The 20,579-nt window shown below is 45.4% G+C and overlaps 2 protein-coding genes across 2 annotated transcripts; one reads left to right on the top strand and one right to left on the bottom strand.

Moving 5' to 3' along the window:
* Positions 1–841: 841 nt before the first annotated feature.
* Positions 842–2,545, top strand: LOC133015838 (tripartite motif-containing protein 16-like). The gene has a single exon (XM_061083112.1). The coding sequence runs from the start codon at positions 842–844 to the stop codon at positions 2,543–2,545; it is 1,704 nt and encodes a 567-aa protein (XP_060939095.1).
* Positions 2,546–7,516: 4,971 nt separating this feature from the next.
* Positions 7,517–20,200, bottom strand: map3k9 (mitogen-activated protein kinase kinase kinase 9). Its single transcript, XM_061083165.1, has 11 exons — positions 19,801–20,200; positions 18,276–18,689; positions 13,657–13,837; positions 11,902–12,050; positions 11,583–11,758; positions 11,251–11,491; positions 10,508–10,630; positions 10,237–10,378; positions 10,012–10,124; positions 8,692–9,456; positions 7,517–7,965 (listed from the first exon to the last, which is right to left on the bottom strand). Exons 1-11 carry the CDS (start codon positions 20,198–20,200, stop codon positions 7,517–7,519), a joined length of 3,153 nt encoding a protein of 1,050 aa, XP_060939148.1.
* Between the last annotated feature and the right edge of the window lie 379 nt (positions 20,201–20,579).

The following is a 20,579-nucleotide window of genomic DNA, read 5'->3' as shown; positions in this document are numbered from 1 at the left end:
AGGTGCAACGGGAAAAAACTCAACAAGATGGAGATATAAACTACCTCGGTATATATGATTTCATCATACGGTGTAACCGTGGCGTGGCGAGCATTGTTCTTTCAGCTTCAAACCTCATTCACACATTCACAGTCCAGCCCTGATCAGATCCATATCAATATTGACTCATCATCACAGCACCACCTGCTGGCTACAGGAAGTGACATGTTTGAAACTTTGATGAACTGCTCTTGGCTGCCTCACAATATACAGCTCAAATGAGCTGTACATATAAAAGAACAATTCAAAGGATTCATTAAGCAAATAATTCTTTGTTGTCAGTTTGCTTTAATGTCACAGTGTCAGTGATGTTAGAATCTCTTGATGTCTTAGATGTAAAGGTTAAAGATTTATAAGATCTGAAGAGAGAAGAGTGTTTTTACCTGAACAGATCTATTAGTCTAGTATAGTGATAGTGATAGCACCACCTACTGCCAAAAGGAGGTAAACCTCGTTTTAAAACTAAATTCGATTAAGTTAAAGTTTTCACTATGGGGTCTAACTTGATGGGGTGGACCCTAATGCGTGATTAGTGAGCGTGGTCCAGCGATGCATGACAGACGCAGGAAGTGAAGCGTTTATCCTTGTCGCGCAGTACGCAAAACACATGCAATGCGGAGACTTGCGCTTGGTCATTGATCGCTCTCTCCACTAACCGCTTTGACAAAAAGGCAGCAGCTGCTGAGGAGAGGTAAGACCATACTGTTGCTCTTTTCAATAGAGTGTTAAAACGTGGGAAAAAGAGGAAGTGAACGAGAGAGGGAGGAGCAGAGATCTGTTTCTGTTCAGAGTAAGTGAAACTATGCTACAGTCTCTGGCAGCTGCTGAAATGGAGCAGCAAGACAATCAACTGGACAGAGAAAGATTCTCCTGTTCAATCTGTGTGGATCTACTGAACGATCCGGTGGCTACTGTCTGTGGACACAGCTACTGTAAGAGCTGTATTAACACCCACTGGGACAAAGAGGAGGAGAGAGGAAGCTACAGCTGTCCTCAGTGTAGACAGACCTTCACACTGAGGCCTGTCCTGAAGATAAACACCATGTTAGCTGATTTAGTGGAGGAGCTGAAGAAGACTGGACGCCAAGCTGCTCCTGCTGATCACTGCTCTGCTGGACCTGAAGATGTGGCCTGTGATGTCTGCACTGGGAGAAAACGGAAAGCTCTCAAGTCCTGTTTGGTTTGTTTGGACTCTTATTGTGAGAAACACCTCCGGCATCATCTTCAGTCACCTCCATTGAAGAAGCACAAGCTGGTGGAGCCCTCGGAGAAGCTCCAGAAGACCATCTGCTCTCGTCACGACGAGGTGATTAATATATTCTGCCGCACTGATCAGCAGTGTATCTGTTATCTCTGCTCTGTGGAGGAACATAAAGACCACAACACAGTGTCAGCTGCAGCAGAAAGGACTGAGAGGCAGAGAGAGCATGGGCTGAGGAGACAAACAATCCAGCAGAGACTCCAGGACAGAGAGAAAGACGTGAAGCTGCTTCAACAGGAGAAGAAGGCCGTCAATGGCTCTGCTGATAAAGCAGTGGAGGACAATGAGGAGATCTTCACTGAGCTGATCCGTCTGCTGGAGAAAAGAAGCTCTGATCTGGAGCAGCAGATCAGATCCCAGCAGGAAACTGAAGTTAGTCGAATCAGAAAGCTTCAGGAGAGACTGGAGCAGGGGATCACTGAGCTGAAGAGGAAAGACCATGAACTGAAGCAGCTCTCAGACAAAGAGGATCACAACCAGCTTCTACACAACTACCCCTCACTGTCACCACTCAGTAAATCTACACACTCATCCAGCTTCAGGATCCGTCCTCTGAGGGACTTTGAGGACATGACAGCAGCTGTGTCACAGGTCAGAGGTGGACTACAGGACATTCTGAGTGAGACAAAGAGAGATATTTTACAGATTGTGTATCAAGTGGATGTTTTACTGCCACCACCAGAGCCAAAGACCAGAGCTGACTTCTTAAAATATTCAAAGGAAATCACAGTGGATCCAAACACAGCACACAAAGAGTTGTTATTATCTGAGGGAAACAGAAAAGTAACACATATGAGTGAAGAACAGTCTTATTCTGATCACCCAGACAGATTCACTGATTGGTTTCAGGTCCTGAGTAGAGAGAGTCTGACTGGACGTTGTTACTGGGAGGTGGAGATGGAATGGTGGTTTTCGGGAGGAGTTGCAGTCACATACAAGAATATCAGAAGATCAGGATGGTCAAAGAAATGTATATTTGGAAACAGTGATACATCTTGGTCATTATGTTGTGATAGAAACAGTTATAGCTTTCATTACAACAGCAAGAGGATTCCAGTGTCAGGTCCTTGGTCCTTCAGAGTAGGAGTGTACCTGGATCACAGAGCAGGTGTTCTGTCCTTCTACAGCGTCTCTGACACCATGGCTCTCCTCCACAGAGTCCAGACCACATTCACTCAGCCTCTCTATGCTGGAGTTAGGCTTTGTTATCCTGGAGACACAGCTGAGTTCTGTAAACTCAAATAGACTTGAGTCATTAAAAGCAGTGATCTAGATTCTGTGTTTAAATCTTTAACTTCTTTTGTCTCCATGTTTGTTGATCAAAGTTCGTCGTGGTGATGAATCTGCTCTGCACAGAGATCAACTGTCAATCAAACACTGACCTTCCTTTATCACACATATTTAGTTCTCACTTTGTAAAGACAGAAATCTATAATTACACTGACATTAATGTGTTTGAAAGAACCCGAGCACAGAACGGTGGGAGGCCCTATTGTCTTCACATGTGTCTTTTCATAACAAACAAATAGGTGGCTTGGATAGATATGCTAGACCAAACAGGGAGCCCGCCATTTTGACTTTAATGGCTATTTTGGCCATTTTCCACATTTGTACTTTGACGAACTTGTCGTACGGCTTTCATCATTTCAACTTCAACTTCTGGGAATGTCATCTCAGCAAGACGGAGATACAAACTACCTCGGCATATTTGATTTCATCACACGGTGTGACCATGGCGTGGCATCAAAGTTTGATTACACGCCATCTTCTGTATCTCTGGCATAATTGGTCCAATCGGGTCCAAACTAGACATGTAAGACAAGTGTCCCAGCCTGAAGACATCTACTCAGAAAACATAACTTAAAATCACAGCGCCACCTGCTGGCTACAGGAAGTGACAGGTTTTATACTTTGATGAACTGCCCCTGGGTGCAAAACAGCTCAGTCAACTCATTGGATCTGGTCAGAATTGTGACATTTCATCAAACCGTCGTGGCATCACAAGAGGGCGTGTGATAGAGGGCCATTATGTTTCTCACCCTGGGAGTGGCTACCACGCCACAAGATGGCTGCCAGGAGGACTGCATCTCTCAGAAGGCACTACTGGGGGAGGTGCCAAGGCCTCAGCCCTCATTAAAGCTGGAGCTCAGGTGTGGGAGTGAGAGAAGAGCACAAAGGAGTGGAGACAGACACGAAGCAGCCTGCCTGAGACGTGGAAGAAACTGCATTGGGAAGGATCCACGTCAGGAGCAAGTTTATGGAGGATATATTTACTGTTTGATTAACTTTTATGTTTTGCTTCCGGAGAGACTTTTGTTAACTAAATAAACTGGAACCTTCGTTTGAAAACACTTTTGACTGGTCTGTACTTCTGTGACGCACTGCCCTACACCCTGCTTGGTTGTAAAACCTCTGGTGATACCACACCGTGTAAACATTGATGCGCTGTGCAGATCAACCTTCGCCGCGCATCAATGACAACATTGTCTCCTTTGGCGAAGGACACGATTTTGTCATAACTCCACTCTGCATTGTCCTATCACCACCAAACTTCTGTCACATGATCACAGTCCAAGCCTGAACAGCTCTATGTGTCAATATTTCCTCAGTGTCATGGCGCCACCTACTGATTCGCCATGAAACAGGAAGTACTTTGTAAATCCACTCTGCATTATCAGACCAGCTCCGAACTACTGACCTATGATCACAATCGTGACCTGAACACATCCATATATTAATATGAGTTCAGGGTCATAGCGCCACTACTGATCAGTGTGAAAATTAAGTTGTGGTAACATTGTCCAATTGACACAAAATTGCTAACGCTACATGGGAGCCCCTACTTGAACAGGTATATTAGTCTGTACGTAATAATAGTGATGGCGCCACCTACTGACAACCGGAAGTAAGCTTTTTTTTACAACTATCATTTAATTTACATAAAATCTTCCCAGTGTGATGTGCTATTTGATACCGTGGACCGTAATGAGCAATTAGCAGGCAAGGATCGACATCGCGTGACGGACGCAGGAAGTGAAGCGTTTATCCTTGCCGCAGTGCGCAACACGCATGCGACGCAGAGACGGTCATCGATCGCTCTCTCCACCGACCACAACAAGCTTCAACAAGCGGGTGCTACAACGTAGCCCTAGTTTTCTTATATTTTTGACTCCGATATTTTCCTCAAAGCTGAAATAGATTTATGCAGAATGTCTGAGTAAAGAGAGAAATTAACCAAGGCAGTGAATCAAATATTTTCTCACTTTTTACTTTTTTCTTAGTTTGCTTTTGGTTCTCCAGAGGCTAATAGATGAAAATATGAAGTTCTTTAGATGCCAAATGCTTCAACCAGCTAATGTTGCGTTAAGTTAAGACCTTGGAGCTCGGTATTTCTTATTCCAGAGTCAGACATTGCAACTGCAACGTCCCCTCAAGTCTGAATCTGGCCTCGGAAGGTCGGAGGAACCTCAACACCCTGACTTCGAAATCCAAGATGGCCGCTCTGTATATCAACAGTATAGTGAAAGCTGTATATTTTCCGGTTTATTAGCGCGTCTGTCCTTAAACCTGTCGTACACACATTACTGTCCAATTACTGTCTGTAGACGTTTCACTACCGTGTTAGTATTTATGAAATGCTGCGTAATGAGATTTTGCTAACAATGGCTTGTTATAAACATGTGATTGAAACCACTATTACTCTCATTGTCCTCAATTCATTAAGTAAACAGGTTTATGAAAGAACACAAGAGCTCATTGGCTTTTTTACTATGATTTTACTCAAATCAGTGTGTTCCAGTGCAAATACACGTCGGTCAATATCAGTAATATTTCCAACCTCCAAAATGTCCGTCAGTAAGATCAGCTTATTCGTGGTAACAGTTCAGACACATTGGCAATACAGCTAGGTTTCAACTAGCACCTTCAGCTGCAACACTGTGTTGAGCACAATCACATTCTGCACATCCTCGGAGAAACAGCGTTCACATTGACATGTACACCAGGTCCCACTTGAGACAGACACGTCAGATCGCAGAGGAAGCCGTCCTTCAGGCTGAGAGGTCACTTGACATTTGAGATTAAAAGAAGAGAAACAGGCATTAACATCAGACTCTGACAGTGGTTCATAATTAAATATCTGATGATCCATAGGCTTCTTTACCTGCTAGCCTAAAGTTTATTTGTAGAACTTAATAATAGGAATTTCAAAGTCTAGCAGGTTCAAACAAATATATTTTGAAATATTTAACTCTAGTTTGATCCAGACAGACAAATAAAGTGTGGAAACAAAATGAAAACTAATGCAGAGGCCAGTGTCCATCCATTAATCTTAATAAAATACCCTTTCTATGATTCATTTGTCAATTATTCTTTCGATTGATCAACTATTGAGTAAGAAATACTCAACTTATTATCATGAACATTTTGTGAAACAAAACCAGAAATCCAGTTTACGGTCAAATAAAGCAACGATAAGCAGCATAATTTCAAAATTTCAAAATTGAGAATCTCACACTAGGGAATGTTTGGCATTTTTACTTCAAAATTATTTCAACAATTAATTGACTACTTCGATCAATCGACAATCCATCCCTTCAGCTCGAGTTCTGTAGTTGGACTCACACTACTTGCACCCTTTGCAGAGGTAATTGGAAAAGCCTGGTAGAAGAAACACGTTAATTCAACGTGAGCGAAACAGACAAAAATGAAAATAAACTGCAAATGCTCAAAACCAAAAAACATTCATGAACAACATTAACAAGTGTCAAAAATAAAGGCAAATAAAATCAAATATAAAAATAAACCATCAGATAAATTAACCAATAAATACAATTAAATAAATCAATACAAATAATCAGTAATGAAGTTGCACATGCCACCAGGGCCTGTTTCTCCCGCGTGCCGTTCAACACACATGCAGTTTGTCTTTGACATAACTTAAAACACACTTTACATCCCTCATCCGACAATTTACAGAGGTATAAATACAAAAACTCCCTTTACTCTCCGTTTTGGTGAGACGTTTCCCAACTGGCGGCTCGGGCCCCGACCGAGCTCCTCTGACGGGGCCACAAATGAATTAATGAGTTCTTTAATATACTGATCTATTGCAACGCCCTCAGCACAATTCAAACTCAAGCTTTAGTGACATTCTTTTTTTTTCTTTTATAGAACAGTTCACAGCAAAGAGCTCGAGACGACGTCAGACGTTATTGCGCTGACACGGCTGCTAATGCAAAGAAGTGCACGTGTTATACAACAGCGTCCCTCGCCCCTGGTCCCCGGGACGTCACTCTGCAGACGGGACTGGTGATGACGGGTGCTCGGTACAAAACAGGGATTCATCGGCTACTAGCACAGAAGCTCCAGATTCAAACCCAATCACATGGTGCTTTTACAGACAAATCATCAGAGACAGCGTTTTTCTTTTTGGAAAAAAAACAAAAACCCTGAAGCTTTACATTCATGATGCTTCCCCAAAAGTGCACTTGATTAAATGCACAATCTTCAACGCAAGTTCAAAATTAAGAAAAGTATGTAAAGCTTTGTGAAACTGTCGATGTCATTCTGCTACGAAGATATTTGACTGTTTAATTCCGAAGAGAAAAAAAATCGTTGAATGGCAAATGCAAGGGTTGAAGAAAATTATTAATTTATCCTTCTAATGCATTAACAACCAGACCTGCGTCAAATTATTTTTATTTAAATGGCCCTAACGGAGTATTAGGGCCATTTAAAGGGGGGGGAAATGTTGGATATTACGAGAGTAGTTGTAATATTACAAGAATAAAGTTGCAATATTAACAGAATAAAGTCCTAATAATACGATAATAAAGTCTGAATATCACGGGAAAAAAGTCTGAATATAACATGAATAAAGTTATAATATTATGAGTGTAAAGTCATCATGTTAGGCTTTGTGTCATTTTAGAGGCGTTGACATCAGAAGATCATCGTATTACAACAATAATCTCGTAATATTATGAAATTATTCTCAAAATCTCAGGATTTCTTTTCTTCAAATACTCTGTCGTACTTTCAGATGCCACATCGGTAAAACAACAAAAATCTGAAAATAAAATGGAGAAAGGTGAGCCCCCCCCCCCCCCCCTTTAGTACCAGTTAGAGCTAAAAACTGTCTCCATTGACCTGTAAAAAACCAGAAGCAAAGGCAGCCCTCTGCTTGTGTCGGACCAGTGAGAGGTTGGTGCTGAGCTAGGACCAGAATCCAGGTCTGTGGCCATAAGGTGAGTCTTTGGGAAAGCTGATCTCCGGTTTGCAGAGTGGGACGGTTCCATCCCGGTACTGGCCCTCATCCTGCCGGTCCAACAGGTTAACGTTCTTGCGAGAGGAGAAGGGCGTCGGGGCGTCCAACGGGGTGGGCAGCACTGCCGGGTCTCTCCCAAACTCCACTGTGGGGGGAGTCTCCGTGCTTGAGGTGTGGGCGGGGGATTCACCGCTACCCAGGTTTTGTCCATTTCCCCTGGGCCTCCCCTCCGGCCAGAACACGTCAGAGCGCACCCGTGGCGAAGGCCGAGGCCGAGCTACAAAGTCCAGGGTCTTGGGGCGTTCAGGAGCACAGCGGCGACGAGGCGTCGGAGGGAACACGAGGTTTGGATCAGGAAGTCGGGGGACCTCATCTTCCTTTAGACCTCTGAAGCCACCTGGTGAAAAGAGAAGAAAGGGAAAACATAAAAAAGGATGGTTTTTGTAAAACTGCTTTCAGACATGCACTGAAGTCCAGACATTTTCCAAATGTCCGAGTCAGTTGCTCCCAACTTTTTACGGAACTTTTCTTGCCAGCCCGCAAGTAAGATGTACAAATATCTGAGTGAGCACATGACAGGAAAATGGTGAATTCCCAGCGAGCGGGTGGGCGTGTTGATGATGTTTCTAACAGGATCCGGACCCGGATGTGTAACTGGAATAACACAAATATCTCAAGAGGAGCCATATGCATAGAGAAGATGCTGACGAAGATGTCAGCTGGGAAAGCAGTACCGATGCAGTAAACAAAAGTACATGATTTCCGCAATGATTTGTCCTCCCTGCTGCATGCTCTACCCAGGTGCCCCCCCCCCCCCCCACATGAATCCATAGGAGATTTTCCTGTTGTTGTGAACATGTCTGACCTGAAAAATCAGTGTTTGTCTTGTTGACATAACAGCAAATCAGAAGCACCTCACAATGACAAAGTCAAAGGGTCACAAAAGCCGCTAGAATTCATTGTCTGGGGAACACAACTGTCTGCACAACAATCACGACTATCTACCCGGCAGTTCCTGAGAAATTTCAGTCTAGACCAGTGTGATGAAACATGAAAATTCCTATTCCAATGACTGGATTATGGATCCACTGGATTATGGATGAGAGGAGACATGAGACCTTACCTGTGTTCTGTAAAGCTGATCTTTCTGGCAACGGTTCCAGATTATTGGGAAGGCAGCTTTTCTTGATGGCTCCGTCTGATGGCGTCCGACGCAGACTCCGTGAGGCGGCCGGGGGGCAGGGAACGTGTGTGGGGGTCAGCGACTGTCGGGGGTTCCGCTTGAAGCTCTCCAGGTGGGTGTTGACCAGAGGGTTCACCGGGTTTCGAATGGCCGGGTGTTGCAGGATGAAAGACGGTTGTGGGGGGGGTGAGGCAGGGCGGCCGACCAACACTTCCTCACTGTCGCAGCGCAGCAGTGAGCGGGTGGAGTTGCAGTCGGACACTGACGATAAGGACAGCAGTGTGTAGGAGGAGGGTAAACCTCGTTCCGGTAGCGAGGGCGCCGAGGGCTTCAGCGGGCTCTCCCGCCGGAACAGTCTGCGAGTGGGGGGGCTGGTGCTTCGCCGCTGGCCCCCTGTTCTGTGGAAGAAGCCCTCCCACCGGGGTTTGATGCTCTCCTCCGGTTGGGCCAGAGTCAGCAGGTTGCAGCCCAGTCCGACCGCTGCCAGGAAAGCTCCACAGCCCAGCAGCACCAGCTCGGAGCGCCGACCCCCCCCCTGGCTCTTCCTGCACGGTGGCGTTCCTGGCACCTGGCCACCGGGGGTGTACTCGTCCCCGTCGCCGGCAGCGGGAGCAGCTGAGTGGGCGTCCTTCTGGAAGGGGATGCAGAGGTAGGACTGACCGGGGGGGGCTCCCGGCTCAGTAGAGAAGCAGCAGTCTTCGTTTTCTGGAAAACAGGATCAGTCACATGTCAAAGCTCGGGCTGGTGATCGTGGAAAAGATAACGAGAGCTGAGAAGTGATACATCCCACCACTCGTCAAAGCTACGCCCCAATAATAATAATGAATGTTCGTGTGTGTGTGTGTGTGTGTGTGTGTGTCTGTGTGTGTGTGTTTTATTTCAAGTGTCATGTGATCCAGGTCTGTTATCTCATGATTGTATACAAACAGAATCTGTCACAGTATTTCCTGGTCTGTGTGTGTGTGTGTGTGTGTGTGTGTGTGTGTGTGTGTGTGTGTTTCTGTGTGTGCGTGTGTGTGTGTGTGTGTGTAGCCTAAAGTGACAACTCCATTCCTCCACGTTTGCTTTGCTGACTGAGCTCGATCCCTTTTCAGCAGCAGCCTGTTTACATTCATACAGCTGCAAACATCTGTGAGTTTCCCAGGTCAGCCACAAAGAGCCATGTGGGGAAAGAGGAATCTGACTCACACACATTTAATCTCCCACATTTTCCCAAGTCCGTTTGACACTTTATTTTAACTTTGAGCCTTTTTTACTTACCCATCTCCACAAGGCTCGGCACCCCCGGCACCGCTGGACTGTGTCGGGGGGATCTGCGGAGGTTTGGGGCGCTGCAGGAGCGCTGCCGGCTGCACTCATAGGGAGGCTTCACACTGTCGGGACAGAATACGAATATTAACTAAAAGACGAGTGGTACTTTGTCTAGACTATGAACAAACTGAGTGGAGGGTTTTGAGTTGGTTAATATCTCTCCCGTCCTCTCACCTGGCGTCAGCGCTGTGCTCCCTGTAGGGGCCACACCCACGGGACCTGCCCTTCTTCCTGGAGCCCTTCCTCTCACCCTCCTCTTCCTCCTGCTGGAAACCTGTGCTGCGACCCCAGCCGACACACCCCTCTCTTGGAGTGACTGCAAAACAAGAGTGTAAAACTCAGGTGAAATTAGACGTCCTTGGAGAATACACAGATTCTGTGCTCGGTGGTTTTAATGATTAATAAAAATGTTAAGGTTAAATATAAAGATGAGAATGGTTCCTACGCTGGATGGCTCTCAGGCGGGGGAGCATGGGCGGACTGGTGGGGGGGCTGGAACCGCTGCTGAGTGAACTCTTCTGCCGGTCGTGGGAGGGAGAGGCCTGCACGGTGATTTTATGCTGAAAATCTACAAACACCAAACATTAGAATAAATGTAACTTTTAAGTAAATTAAAGTGCATAGTATATAATTTACAATATTATGGAGGGATCCTTTCTGCAGATATATCTCAATTTCAGGGAAATCACATTATCTCATCTCAGATAATAATGTAGATTCAAAAAACACCTGCTCATAAACAGACCTCTCACTTTGGTTTTACTTTCCTTATTTACAAAGGAAAACTAGCGTTAATCAACATTCTGTAAATATTCCAGTGTTTCAGCCGGACAGCAGATTTCCAAATGCAGTGAGGCACCTCAACAGGCTAAAGTCTAAATCTAAATAAAGTGTTGGGTTGAGTAGGTACTTGATCAAATCAGACATGTCCTTCAAAGCTTGGTAACAATAACAAGCCCAAATATCACAATGGTTTTGGATAATTTTCTTGACTAACAACATTAAACTTGGATATAAAACATCTCTTAAAAAAAAGCTTAAAAACAACAATATCTTATCTAATTTCATGCCAAAACAACATCTGAACTAAACTCCAGGTACCTTGTTTTCTATCACAATATCCCAGCTCTACTTTTTACTCCATTTGAAAACATGAGTATCTCTATTCACACTCTTGGTTAGCAGTACCTGAGGGTAAGCTGATCCTGTTCCCATCCTTGAGTTTAAGGCGGTTGCGGCGGAACTTGCCCTGCCTGCTCTCCACGTGAGGCTTCTCCTGGTAGAGCTGGTGAATGATGATGTTGAGCTCTCGCTCCAGGATGTGGATCTCCCGCTCGGCCAGTTCCTGCTCGCGCCTCCTCAGCGCCTCCTCCTGGCACTTCTGCTGCAGCGCCGCTTGGGTCAGCTCCTCTTCCCACGATCGCAGCTCCTGAGGAGGAAACGAAGAGAAGAGGTGACGGATGAAAAACACTTTGAAAACACCTTCATACAACAAGGCTGAGGTTTAATCGGATCTTTACCTTTTCCTTCGTCCTCAGTTCATCGAACATTTCCTGGATCTCCAGTTTCCAGTCGTCCTGCAGAGAGTGGAAAGACTCTGCTGGCATTTCAAAGAAGCCCGACTCCTCGATGGCCGTCAGATGGTCCAACACAGACGTGAACTGTGGCCGGCAGTGAGAGTCTGAGCTCCAGCAGTCTGCAGCAGATGATAAATATCCAACTCAAGCACAAATAACGTTCTCAATTCAAATGGTCCCAGAAAGTAATGACATATTTTCTTAGGTTAATGGACGTTGGCCTTGAATTATATTATATTATATTAATATTGTCCTGTCTTACCCTCCATGAGACGTGCAAAGGGCTCGGGACAAGTGGAAGGAATGGGCAAAGCGAGTTTGTTCATCGCCACGCCGTACGCCACCGCCAGGCCGTCGATCCCCCGAAAAGGAACTTCTCCAGTCAGCAGCTCCCACAACAGCACGCCGTAACTTTACAGCCACAAACAGGGATGAAAAAACAAAAGACAATCAGATAAACGATCATATGAATATCAAGCAAGTGATTTCTGAGGAAAGAGTGTGAATGTTCAGCAAATCAACTGTATTTGAATTAAGGTCAAAAAAGAGATTAGAACCACTCTTCATATAAACACCAAGGTGAGAGAGGAAAGGTCAAAGCAGCCGCTGACAGATTTATGACTAAAGCCAAAACCAGTGATGAGCTGCAGGAAATGACGAGGAAATCACACAGACCAGGAAATACTGTCACAGATTCTGTTTGTACGTCAGATACAATCATGGGATCACAGACCTGGATCACATGACACTTGAAATAAAACTTCCTGGTGAAATCAAGAATTATTTAAAACAGGTTTGATTCCTGAAGTCACAACACTGGGTTTACTCTAATGTAGAAGTAATGAGTAGGGAAGTAATCCCCCCCTCCCTGGATGACATTGACCTTTCTACCATGACTGGTTTGTTGCATGCTGCCGTCTCTCGGCTCTTTAATCCTGTTTTACAGGGAAACCCCCACGAGCCGGAGCTTTAAAGCTGCTGCACGTGTAACGCAGCAGCTCGTGAAAGGAAACATGACACATGGCATTAAAACAAATGATTCATCACTGGAGTGTGAAACTACATTAGTAGTTTGCAACGTCATTTCTGCATTTATGGCCTTTTTAAATTCTTACTTGTGAAGCTGCCAAACCTAATATTAGGATCTGAGGATCATTCATTCAGAGTAAAAGCTATTTGGCTGCAGAGTTCTTAACTTGTCAAAAGCAGGTTTAACGTACAATTAGGGCTGAAATCAACAGTTATTTACATCGCTGACAATTATTCTCTCTAATTTAATGCACATCAGAATTTCCTAGAGCTCAAAGTGATGTCTTCAAATGTCAACGTAACAAAACCCAACAAGATCCTGCTTGATTTACGGTGAGAAAATGAAATAAATCAATGTTTTGCTTGAGGAGTAATAAAGGAAATGTGACGTATATGTTATCACATATAGACCAAGAATTAAAATTAAAATTAAATGATTCTCTCTGAGTCTTTTGCACGACCTTGTACAATTGCATTGTATGTTATTGTTTAGTTGGCCATATTCGTACATTTTATTATTTTCTATTAAATACATGCTTTCTCAGCACAGGCACAGGATAATTCTGCCTTGAATTCATTGCATATTGCATAAGCATGACAAATAAAATCTCTGAATATAAATAAAATCTGCATTAAAATATTATAAGATATTGTAATGCAGTATCATCAAGTCAGTGTTAAATCTTTTAAGTAAAGTTCAGACACATAAGAACCCGTGATGACTTTTCCTGCTGCTCAAGTGCTTAAATGTTTAGTCTATTCATGGTTAAAGTAACATTTATCCTTCTCTAATCTTTTTACTCATCTCATGAAAACATAACGTTCTGTCCTTTCCTGTGTCTCTGCCTTGTTACTATGGAAACTGCAGCCGGAGCTGAACTTTCCTCCCGTGCCTTCTGAATGAACTGCTTCTCTCTCGCCGACTCGTTGTTTCAGAGCAGCTCTACAACCTGCTGCAGTTCGTCCGAAACCCGCTCCCTCTGCCCACCTCCACACGTCGCTACCCTTGGAGAACGTAGACGAGCGGATGACTTCGGGAGCCATCCAGGCGTAGGTGCCTGCGGCGCTCATCTTGGTGGTGCGGTGCCACTCTCGAGCCAGGCCGAAGTCTGTGATCTTCAGGGTCTTGTTGCTGAGGTCTTCCATCTCGACCCGCTCGAGGATCAGGACTGGAGGGGGGGTGGGGGGGTTCAGTCGGAGGATGAGGAGGAGGAGGTTGGAGGATGTGAGGGGGAATACGTGCAAATTGACGGGAGGGTAACGGGTTCAGTTGATCATTACAAGGATTGAAATGTTGGGAAACGCAAAAAAAAAGCAAAACCAAAAGGGACACATGATGGATGAGGACAACAGGGTGCGGTTGGTGGGAGGCCGTGATGAAAGGATGAAAGGACACAAGCAGAGGAGAGGGAAAGAGAGAACAAACAGAGAAACCAAGAAACAGTGAGCCACCGAGATGAAGAACACACCCACACCTGGATCAATGCTAATGATCTCACTGCGTATCGTCACAACACAACACAACAACACAACATGTCCTGCTCCAGCTGAGCTGCTGGAAAGGCTTGTTTGCTCCAACAGAATCTAAAAACAGCTCGTTCCAAACATCGAGACGCCGAGCAAGCTTCCTCCCGACCACATGTTCTCTCCCCCCTGTGCCAGGCTGTGCCCAGCGGCGAGGGCGTGTCTGCCGGCTGCGGTGAACATCAAGCGCCCCCTGCATCTGCTGCGGCTCTGATTCCACTGGCGCACTTTCCTAAAGCAGCTGAAACATGCAAATGAAGGAGAATCCTGCTCCTGAGAAGGTGCAACATGAAGCAAACACAGCCGATTTCCCCCCCGAGACCGATCATGCTCCAAATGTATGCACTCACTGTAATGTACAGCGCTTTAGATAAGAGCTTCTGCTAATGGCGTGTTCTGTGTGAGACGGTTGAGAGGCTGAAGGTGAACATATCTTCATGACTCAAGCAAAACGGGAGGAACAGAGTAGAACTGATAAAACTGAGAGAGAGAGAGAGAGAGAGAGAGAGAGAGAGAGAGAGAGAGAGAGAGAGAGAGAGAGAGAGAGAGAGAATACATGGCTGCTTCTTTAACAGTTTTTCCATTTTGAAGCGTATATTAAAGTAAAAGTCACAGGATTTACAGCAAAATCAATCATCATCAAAGATGTTGAAGAGCCAACAAATAGAGTTTGATGCCGAAACAGATCTATACCAGAGAAATGCCACTGATCATTAAAATATAACCAAGCTGTTATATGGACTCTAAACTACTTCTAATGATGTTTCCATGTTCCCTGTAAGTAGTATGGGACATAAACATTTCATGTCTTACTAAACTGCATCAGTTATGAGGGTAGTTTTATATTGTATATCTATATATATGTATTTATTTCTTTAGCGGTCAGTGTTGGAAAGGTTCACTGTAATTTCAGGGATTTTATGGACGATCAAATTGGAACTTTTAAGTAAATTTTGATCTGAGAATGAAAAGTTAAGCTGCCACCAAAGTTATTGCAATTCATTATGAGGGCGACGCAAATGTCGTGATTTCATGGCAATCCGTCCAATAAACGTCAAGATGTTTGACTACAGAAAAATAACGATGTGCTAAAGAAAACATCAGATCTGCAGAATTCATCCTCTGGAGATCATGAATAGAATTTCATGTTAATCCAGAACTGTGACGCTGGACTAACTAAAAATGAAACCATCCTTGCTTATGAGCCTTTGAGATAAAAAACAGATGCAAAACATGAAATCTTGACTTTCATGTCTTTTTTTAAAACTGCCACCATCCCCTCCGCTGCCACAGTGTTGCGTCACAGGGTGGAGTCTGAGAGAACCCACATCCTCCTCTTCCTCACAGCAGCGGTGCGTCATGAGCAACGTTTTATAACCACTGATTAGACCAGAGTTTCCCAGGAGCTGGGTCTAGACCCCTGTTTGATCTTAAATGTAACCACAGGAGAGCCAACAAATCAGGAATCAAGCTAGCTGCCATGCAATCCTCTATAAACAGATTCTGCATGTGAAGACTTCGAGTGATAAGAGACACCAGTCGGACTCTAAGCGACGTAGGACCAGTGGAAGGCGGAGTCTTGGCTGTTGTATCTACACCAGAACCCTCAAACTATTGGCTGTTGCCACCAAAGGCTGATTTGTGGTCAGACAACAGCCAATGGGCTCTGAGATGTGGGCGTGTGTTCCTGTCAGGTCAAAGCCTCAGAGGAAGACGGCGCCAGGTACGGACAATGTAATATGTATATGCTATTTTTGTATGTGTTTTTATTTATTTATGCATATCTTTCCAGCGTTTTTAATTTGTATGGTATGTTTATTCTCTAATTATTTTATTCTATCCTTTTGGGATATTCAAACAGAACCTTATTGTATTTTACTGGTGCAGTGACAATAAAGTTATCTTATCTTATCTAAGTGTAGCATGTACTGTGTTTAAACTATTTTTTATCTGTTTGTGTTTATTTATTCGAATCTTTCTAGAGTTTTTAATTTGTATGGTATGTTTATTCTCTAATTCTTTTATCCTAATGGGATCTTCAAACAGAACCTTATTGAATTGAACTGGTGCAGTGACAATAAAGTTATTTACTGTATATACTGTATATATTGTTTTGTTTTATATTGTTGTTTAATGTCTGATTGTTATTTATGTACAGTGCACCAACCACACCAAGGCAATTTCCTGTATGTGCAAATATACTTGGCAATTAAAAGAATTCTGATTCTGATTATCTTATCTTAGTGTGAGACAGCTCCCAGCTCGGCTAGCATTGTTACCGTGGTGATGCCTTGCTGTGTGTGGCCCATGGATTAAAAGAAATAGCATCAACGTGGAGGGGTAATGTGTGTGTGTGTGTGTGTGTGTGTGTGTGTGTGTGTGTGTGTGTGTGTGTGTGTGTGTGTGTGTGCTCTGAAAGGTGTCACAGTGGGGACAAGAGGTGACAATGTGCATGTCCACTCATGTGTCATGTTTATCACTCCCCCGATCAGCACTGACGTACTGTTTACAACTTCCTACAACATCTAAACATGGTGTCACAGACCAGAGAGGAGAGAAGGACTGTGGATTTGACCCTTGCAGGGTGAACACAGGCCGGTTGCACCCTCCTGTTTCCTCCTCTGCTGTGAAGAGGACCTGGGTTTTCCCCACAGAGCCCCGGATGGCAACTAGTTACAACCGACTTAACACTTTAAAGCAGCCTATTGGAAATCACGAGCCTGAGCTGATCACCAGAGAACGGGCCAATGGCAGCAGAGGAGCGGGCTGTATGTATTGGCGGAGCCTCCAGCAGAGAGGCTGGGGCAGAGCGCCGGGCAAATCCTCAGTAATAGGCTTGGGATTTAGGGGATCCAGTTGGGTAAAATGCAAGATTACAGCTGCTCCACAAACGCACACATAAACTCATTTTCCTTTCTGCTCTCATTTCTGAATCATATATATGAAGTGCACATCACAACTAGCTTAGCATGGCCTGAATATGGTTCGATGTTATATTCTAATATTTGATCATATAGTATAGATTACATATTAAAGTTGCACCGAATTTTTTGACCAGGATGTAGCTGTGAAATTTTGCGGTTTAATGCCGGAGAGAAAGTTATTTCTATTCCAGATCAGGACATTACCGGCTATAAAAACACACCTAAATTAAATAAAACACAAAATACAGTAAAATGTGGGGCTACAAATAACAATTATTATTACATTTGATTAATCAAGTTATAATTTACCTCATAATATCAGGGAAATAGTGAACAACTGACAATTGCCGAGCAGGTAAAGATGCAATATTTCATCAGTAAGAAATTGGTCAGCTAAAAGAAAATGAATCACAAATTATTTTTAAGTTTAATTTGAGTGTGAAGACAATAATTTGTTCCAGCTTCTCAAATGTGAGGTTATGCAGCTTTTCACTGTTTTTTATCATTGCAAGTTCATCACCTTTGTCTTTAGGAAGTTGTCATGGTCTGTTTCAATAGTTTGCTTATTTAAATCTATAAGAATTTAATTTAATTTACATGCAGCTCTCTTTAGAATAATCACTCCAACATACCACATGTATCTTGAGCTGCTTTGGGTTTATCACAATCAAAACATTAATAAAAGACCGAAGTTGATGTTGTGAAGCAGCGCGGGATCATGGGAGTTGTTGTCTTCACAACTGTGCCGATGGAAAATCTAGCTCAGCTCACGTATTTAGGTTTAATTCACGATACCCAGGAAATGGCAAAGAATAACTATGAGCCTTTACAATTGACAAAAACAAACAGTGGAAGGACAAACCACTCGACTGGATAACTGGTTAATATCAGTGTGTTTTTCCTTTGTCATACGTTGTTTGCTCTGGAAGTTACGAGACAGGCAAAGCCCCTAAAGTAGATATGACCCAATGGAAAGGGAATAAAAATAAAACTGGGGATTTCTCTGGGTTTGATCATTGTTGGCAACACGAGTAAACAAGATATATAACATTTACATTAGGCGTAAAATAAATGAATCACTTTGGTTGAGTTTCACAGAGCAAGTTGCCACTGAGAGGAAGAACCACACGTTACTCTAATGCTCCACAGAGACTCTTACTGTTGCTGGACTTGAGGTCCCGGTGGATGATGGGCACGATGGCCTGGGTGTGGAGGTAGAGCATCCCCCGGGCGATCTGCACGGCCCAGTCCACCAGCGTGCAGGGCGGGATGCGTTTCCCCGCCAGCGCCCGGTTGAGCGGCCCCCCCCGGGCGAACTCCATGACCAGACACAGGTTGGGCTCGAGCAGACACACCCCCAGCAGCGCCATGATGTTGGGATGGTTGAGCATGGCGAAGAGCTTGGCCTCCTGCCGCACGCTCTCCAGAGTTTGCTCCGCGTCCTCGTCGGGGTCGCGTCGCGCCGCCTTCACCGCCACCTCCTCGCCGCGCCACACCGCACGGTAGACTTTCCCGAAGCCGCCCACGCCGATGATCTCCTCCAGGGTCAGCTCCGAGAAATCAATCTCCAGGACTGAGGAGAGACAGAGGAGAAGATTTAGAGCGACAGGGAACACAAAGCTGACATGTTTCTTATCTCTAAACACTCCTGGAGGTCGGAGGTCAGCCCCTATCGACCGGGTGTGAATCCCTGTGTGTTACCCATCAGTGAGGCAAGTGCTGGCTAACAAGAATCTCAAAACCAGGTCATTCAGCTGCAGGATGCTAGGCCACCCTGCTGCCCCAAATACAGGATCTGGAGGAACTATCCTCCCCTGCTTCTAAACCCGAGTGGGCATCTGCCCTCAAATCTGGAAGAGGTAGTTTGTAGAAGCAAGGAAGGAAAAGGACAATAATCCTTTCTGCTGAGTGTTTAAATCAAAGGTCAACACCCGCCTCTGTTTCTTTGTGGCTTTTGTCGTGGATTCCTAACAGTCTATTAAGCCGACTGACCTTGATGAATATTTCAGGTGGGTCTGGTGAGAGAAACTAGGCCACGCTGCTTCTGAAGAGATGGAGGCCGACACACACGGCTGAGGCGGCGTGGTCCACCTACAACAACCGGGTGTTAGATGCTGTGTGTGTGTTGTCTGTTTACGCTTCAATGCACATATAAGGTGCATGAGGGGTTTTTTCTGCAGATCATCCTTTTGGCACACAGCTCACAAAAAAGCAATAAGTGCAGAGTGCTCTCACTCCTGGTCCTGGTTTCTGCTTACTGGATCTATCTGAGGCCCTGGCTGCACATTTAGCTGCAGGAGCCTTTTCTCTAACAGCATTATCTTACCTCTCTTTCTTTCCTGCTCCACCAGTTATCATACAAATCAATGCACACCAAGCCAAAGCATGATTTCTGTTATATTTCATGAGGATTGTGTGTGCAGCACTTGCAGGTATGTGCATGTGCAGATGTGCTAAGCATGCATCCTGCTGCACATTGTAACCGGAGCAGCTGTTGGTTTGACAGGCTCTGGGATGCAGAGTGGTCCTGAAGCTGGGAGGATGCTGGGAGCCCGTTTCCAGGCCAACAAGAGGAGCTCTGCATCTACCGTGACACAGCAAAGGCGAGTGTGTGAGTCTGTGTGGCCTTAACAAAAGACTCTCTGCCGCTGTGTGAGTCCTTAAACACACGCTGGGATACTCACGGTGCAGAGGAGGCAGCGGGTACTGCCGCTCCGACGGGTCCCGGATCTCCTTCGGAATGCCGTTCCCTTTGCTCACGTAGTTGGACGGGAAGATGCCGACCCGGTCCGCTATCATCCCGGTCCACCAGCCCTCGTCCCCGGACACCAGCGAGTCCTTGGACAGCAGCTCCACCAGGTCGCCTCTTCGCAGGCTGAGCTCGTCGTCCGCAGTCGCTTCATAGTCGAACACGGCCGTCCAGTGTCCCCCCGCAGCCGGCGCGGTGCAGACCCCCCGCGGCGAGGGGCAGACCCCCCGCGGCGAGGGCCAGCGGAACACATCCTCCGCCCCTGTGTCTTCTGGCGAGGACCCGCAAGCATTGGGACTCAAACTATGGTCCACAGCGGGTTTGGAGACGTCCATGGACGCGATCCATAGGGGCGACCTGGATCACTGCAGGCGCATCCACCTGACGCACACACACCCGCACAGTGCACGCACACACACACACCACGCACACACCCGCACAGTGCTAAGTATCAGAGGTTGGTCCCGCACACAAACCCCGCAGGAAGCTGGAGGCCTGGTGGTCCTGCAGCATCGTCTCAGACCTGCAGCTCCGGCTCGATCAGCATCACGGTCCCGGGACGCAGCGTCTTTATTCTAAGCCAATTGTGCAACCGTGCGAAGGATCCCAGGCTTCCTATTGGTCCACGGGCACGTCAGCAACGCCTAGGGTCCCGCCTTCTTCAACAGCGTCAAATGCTGGTCACCGGTTACACAGCGTGAACACACACACACT

The sequence above is a fragment of the Limanda limanda genome, chromosome 12 (genome assembly GCF_963576545.1).
Source record: "Limanda limanda chromosome 12, fLimLim1.1, whole genome shotgun sequence".
Taxonomy (NCBI): domain Eukaryota; kingdom Metazoa; phylum Chordata; class Actinopteri; order Pleuronectiformes; family Pleuronectidae; genus Limanda; species Limanda limanda.
Note: the sequence above shows the minus strand (reverse complement) of the source record. Positions and strands in the feature narration are given on the sequence as shown.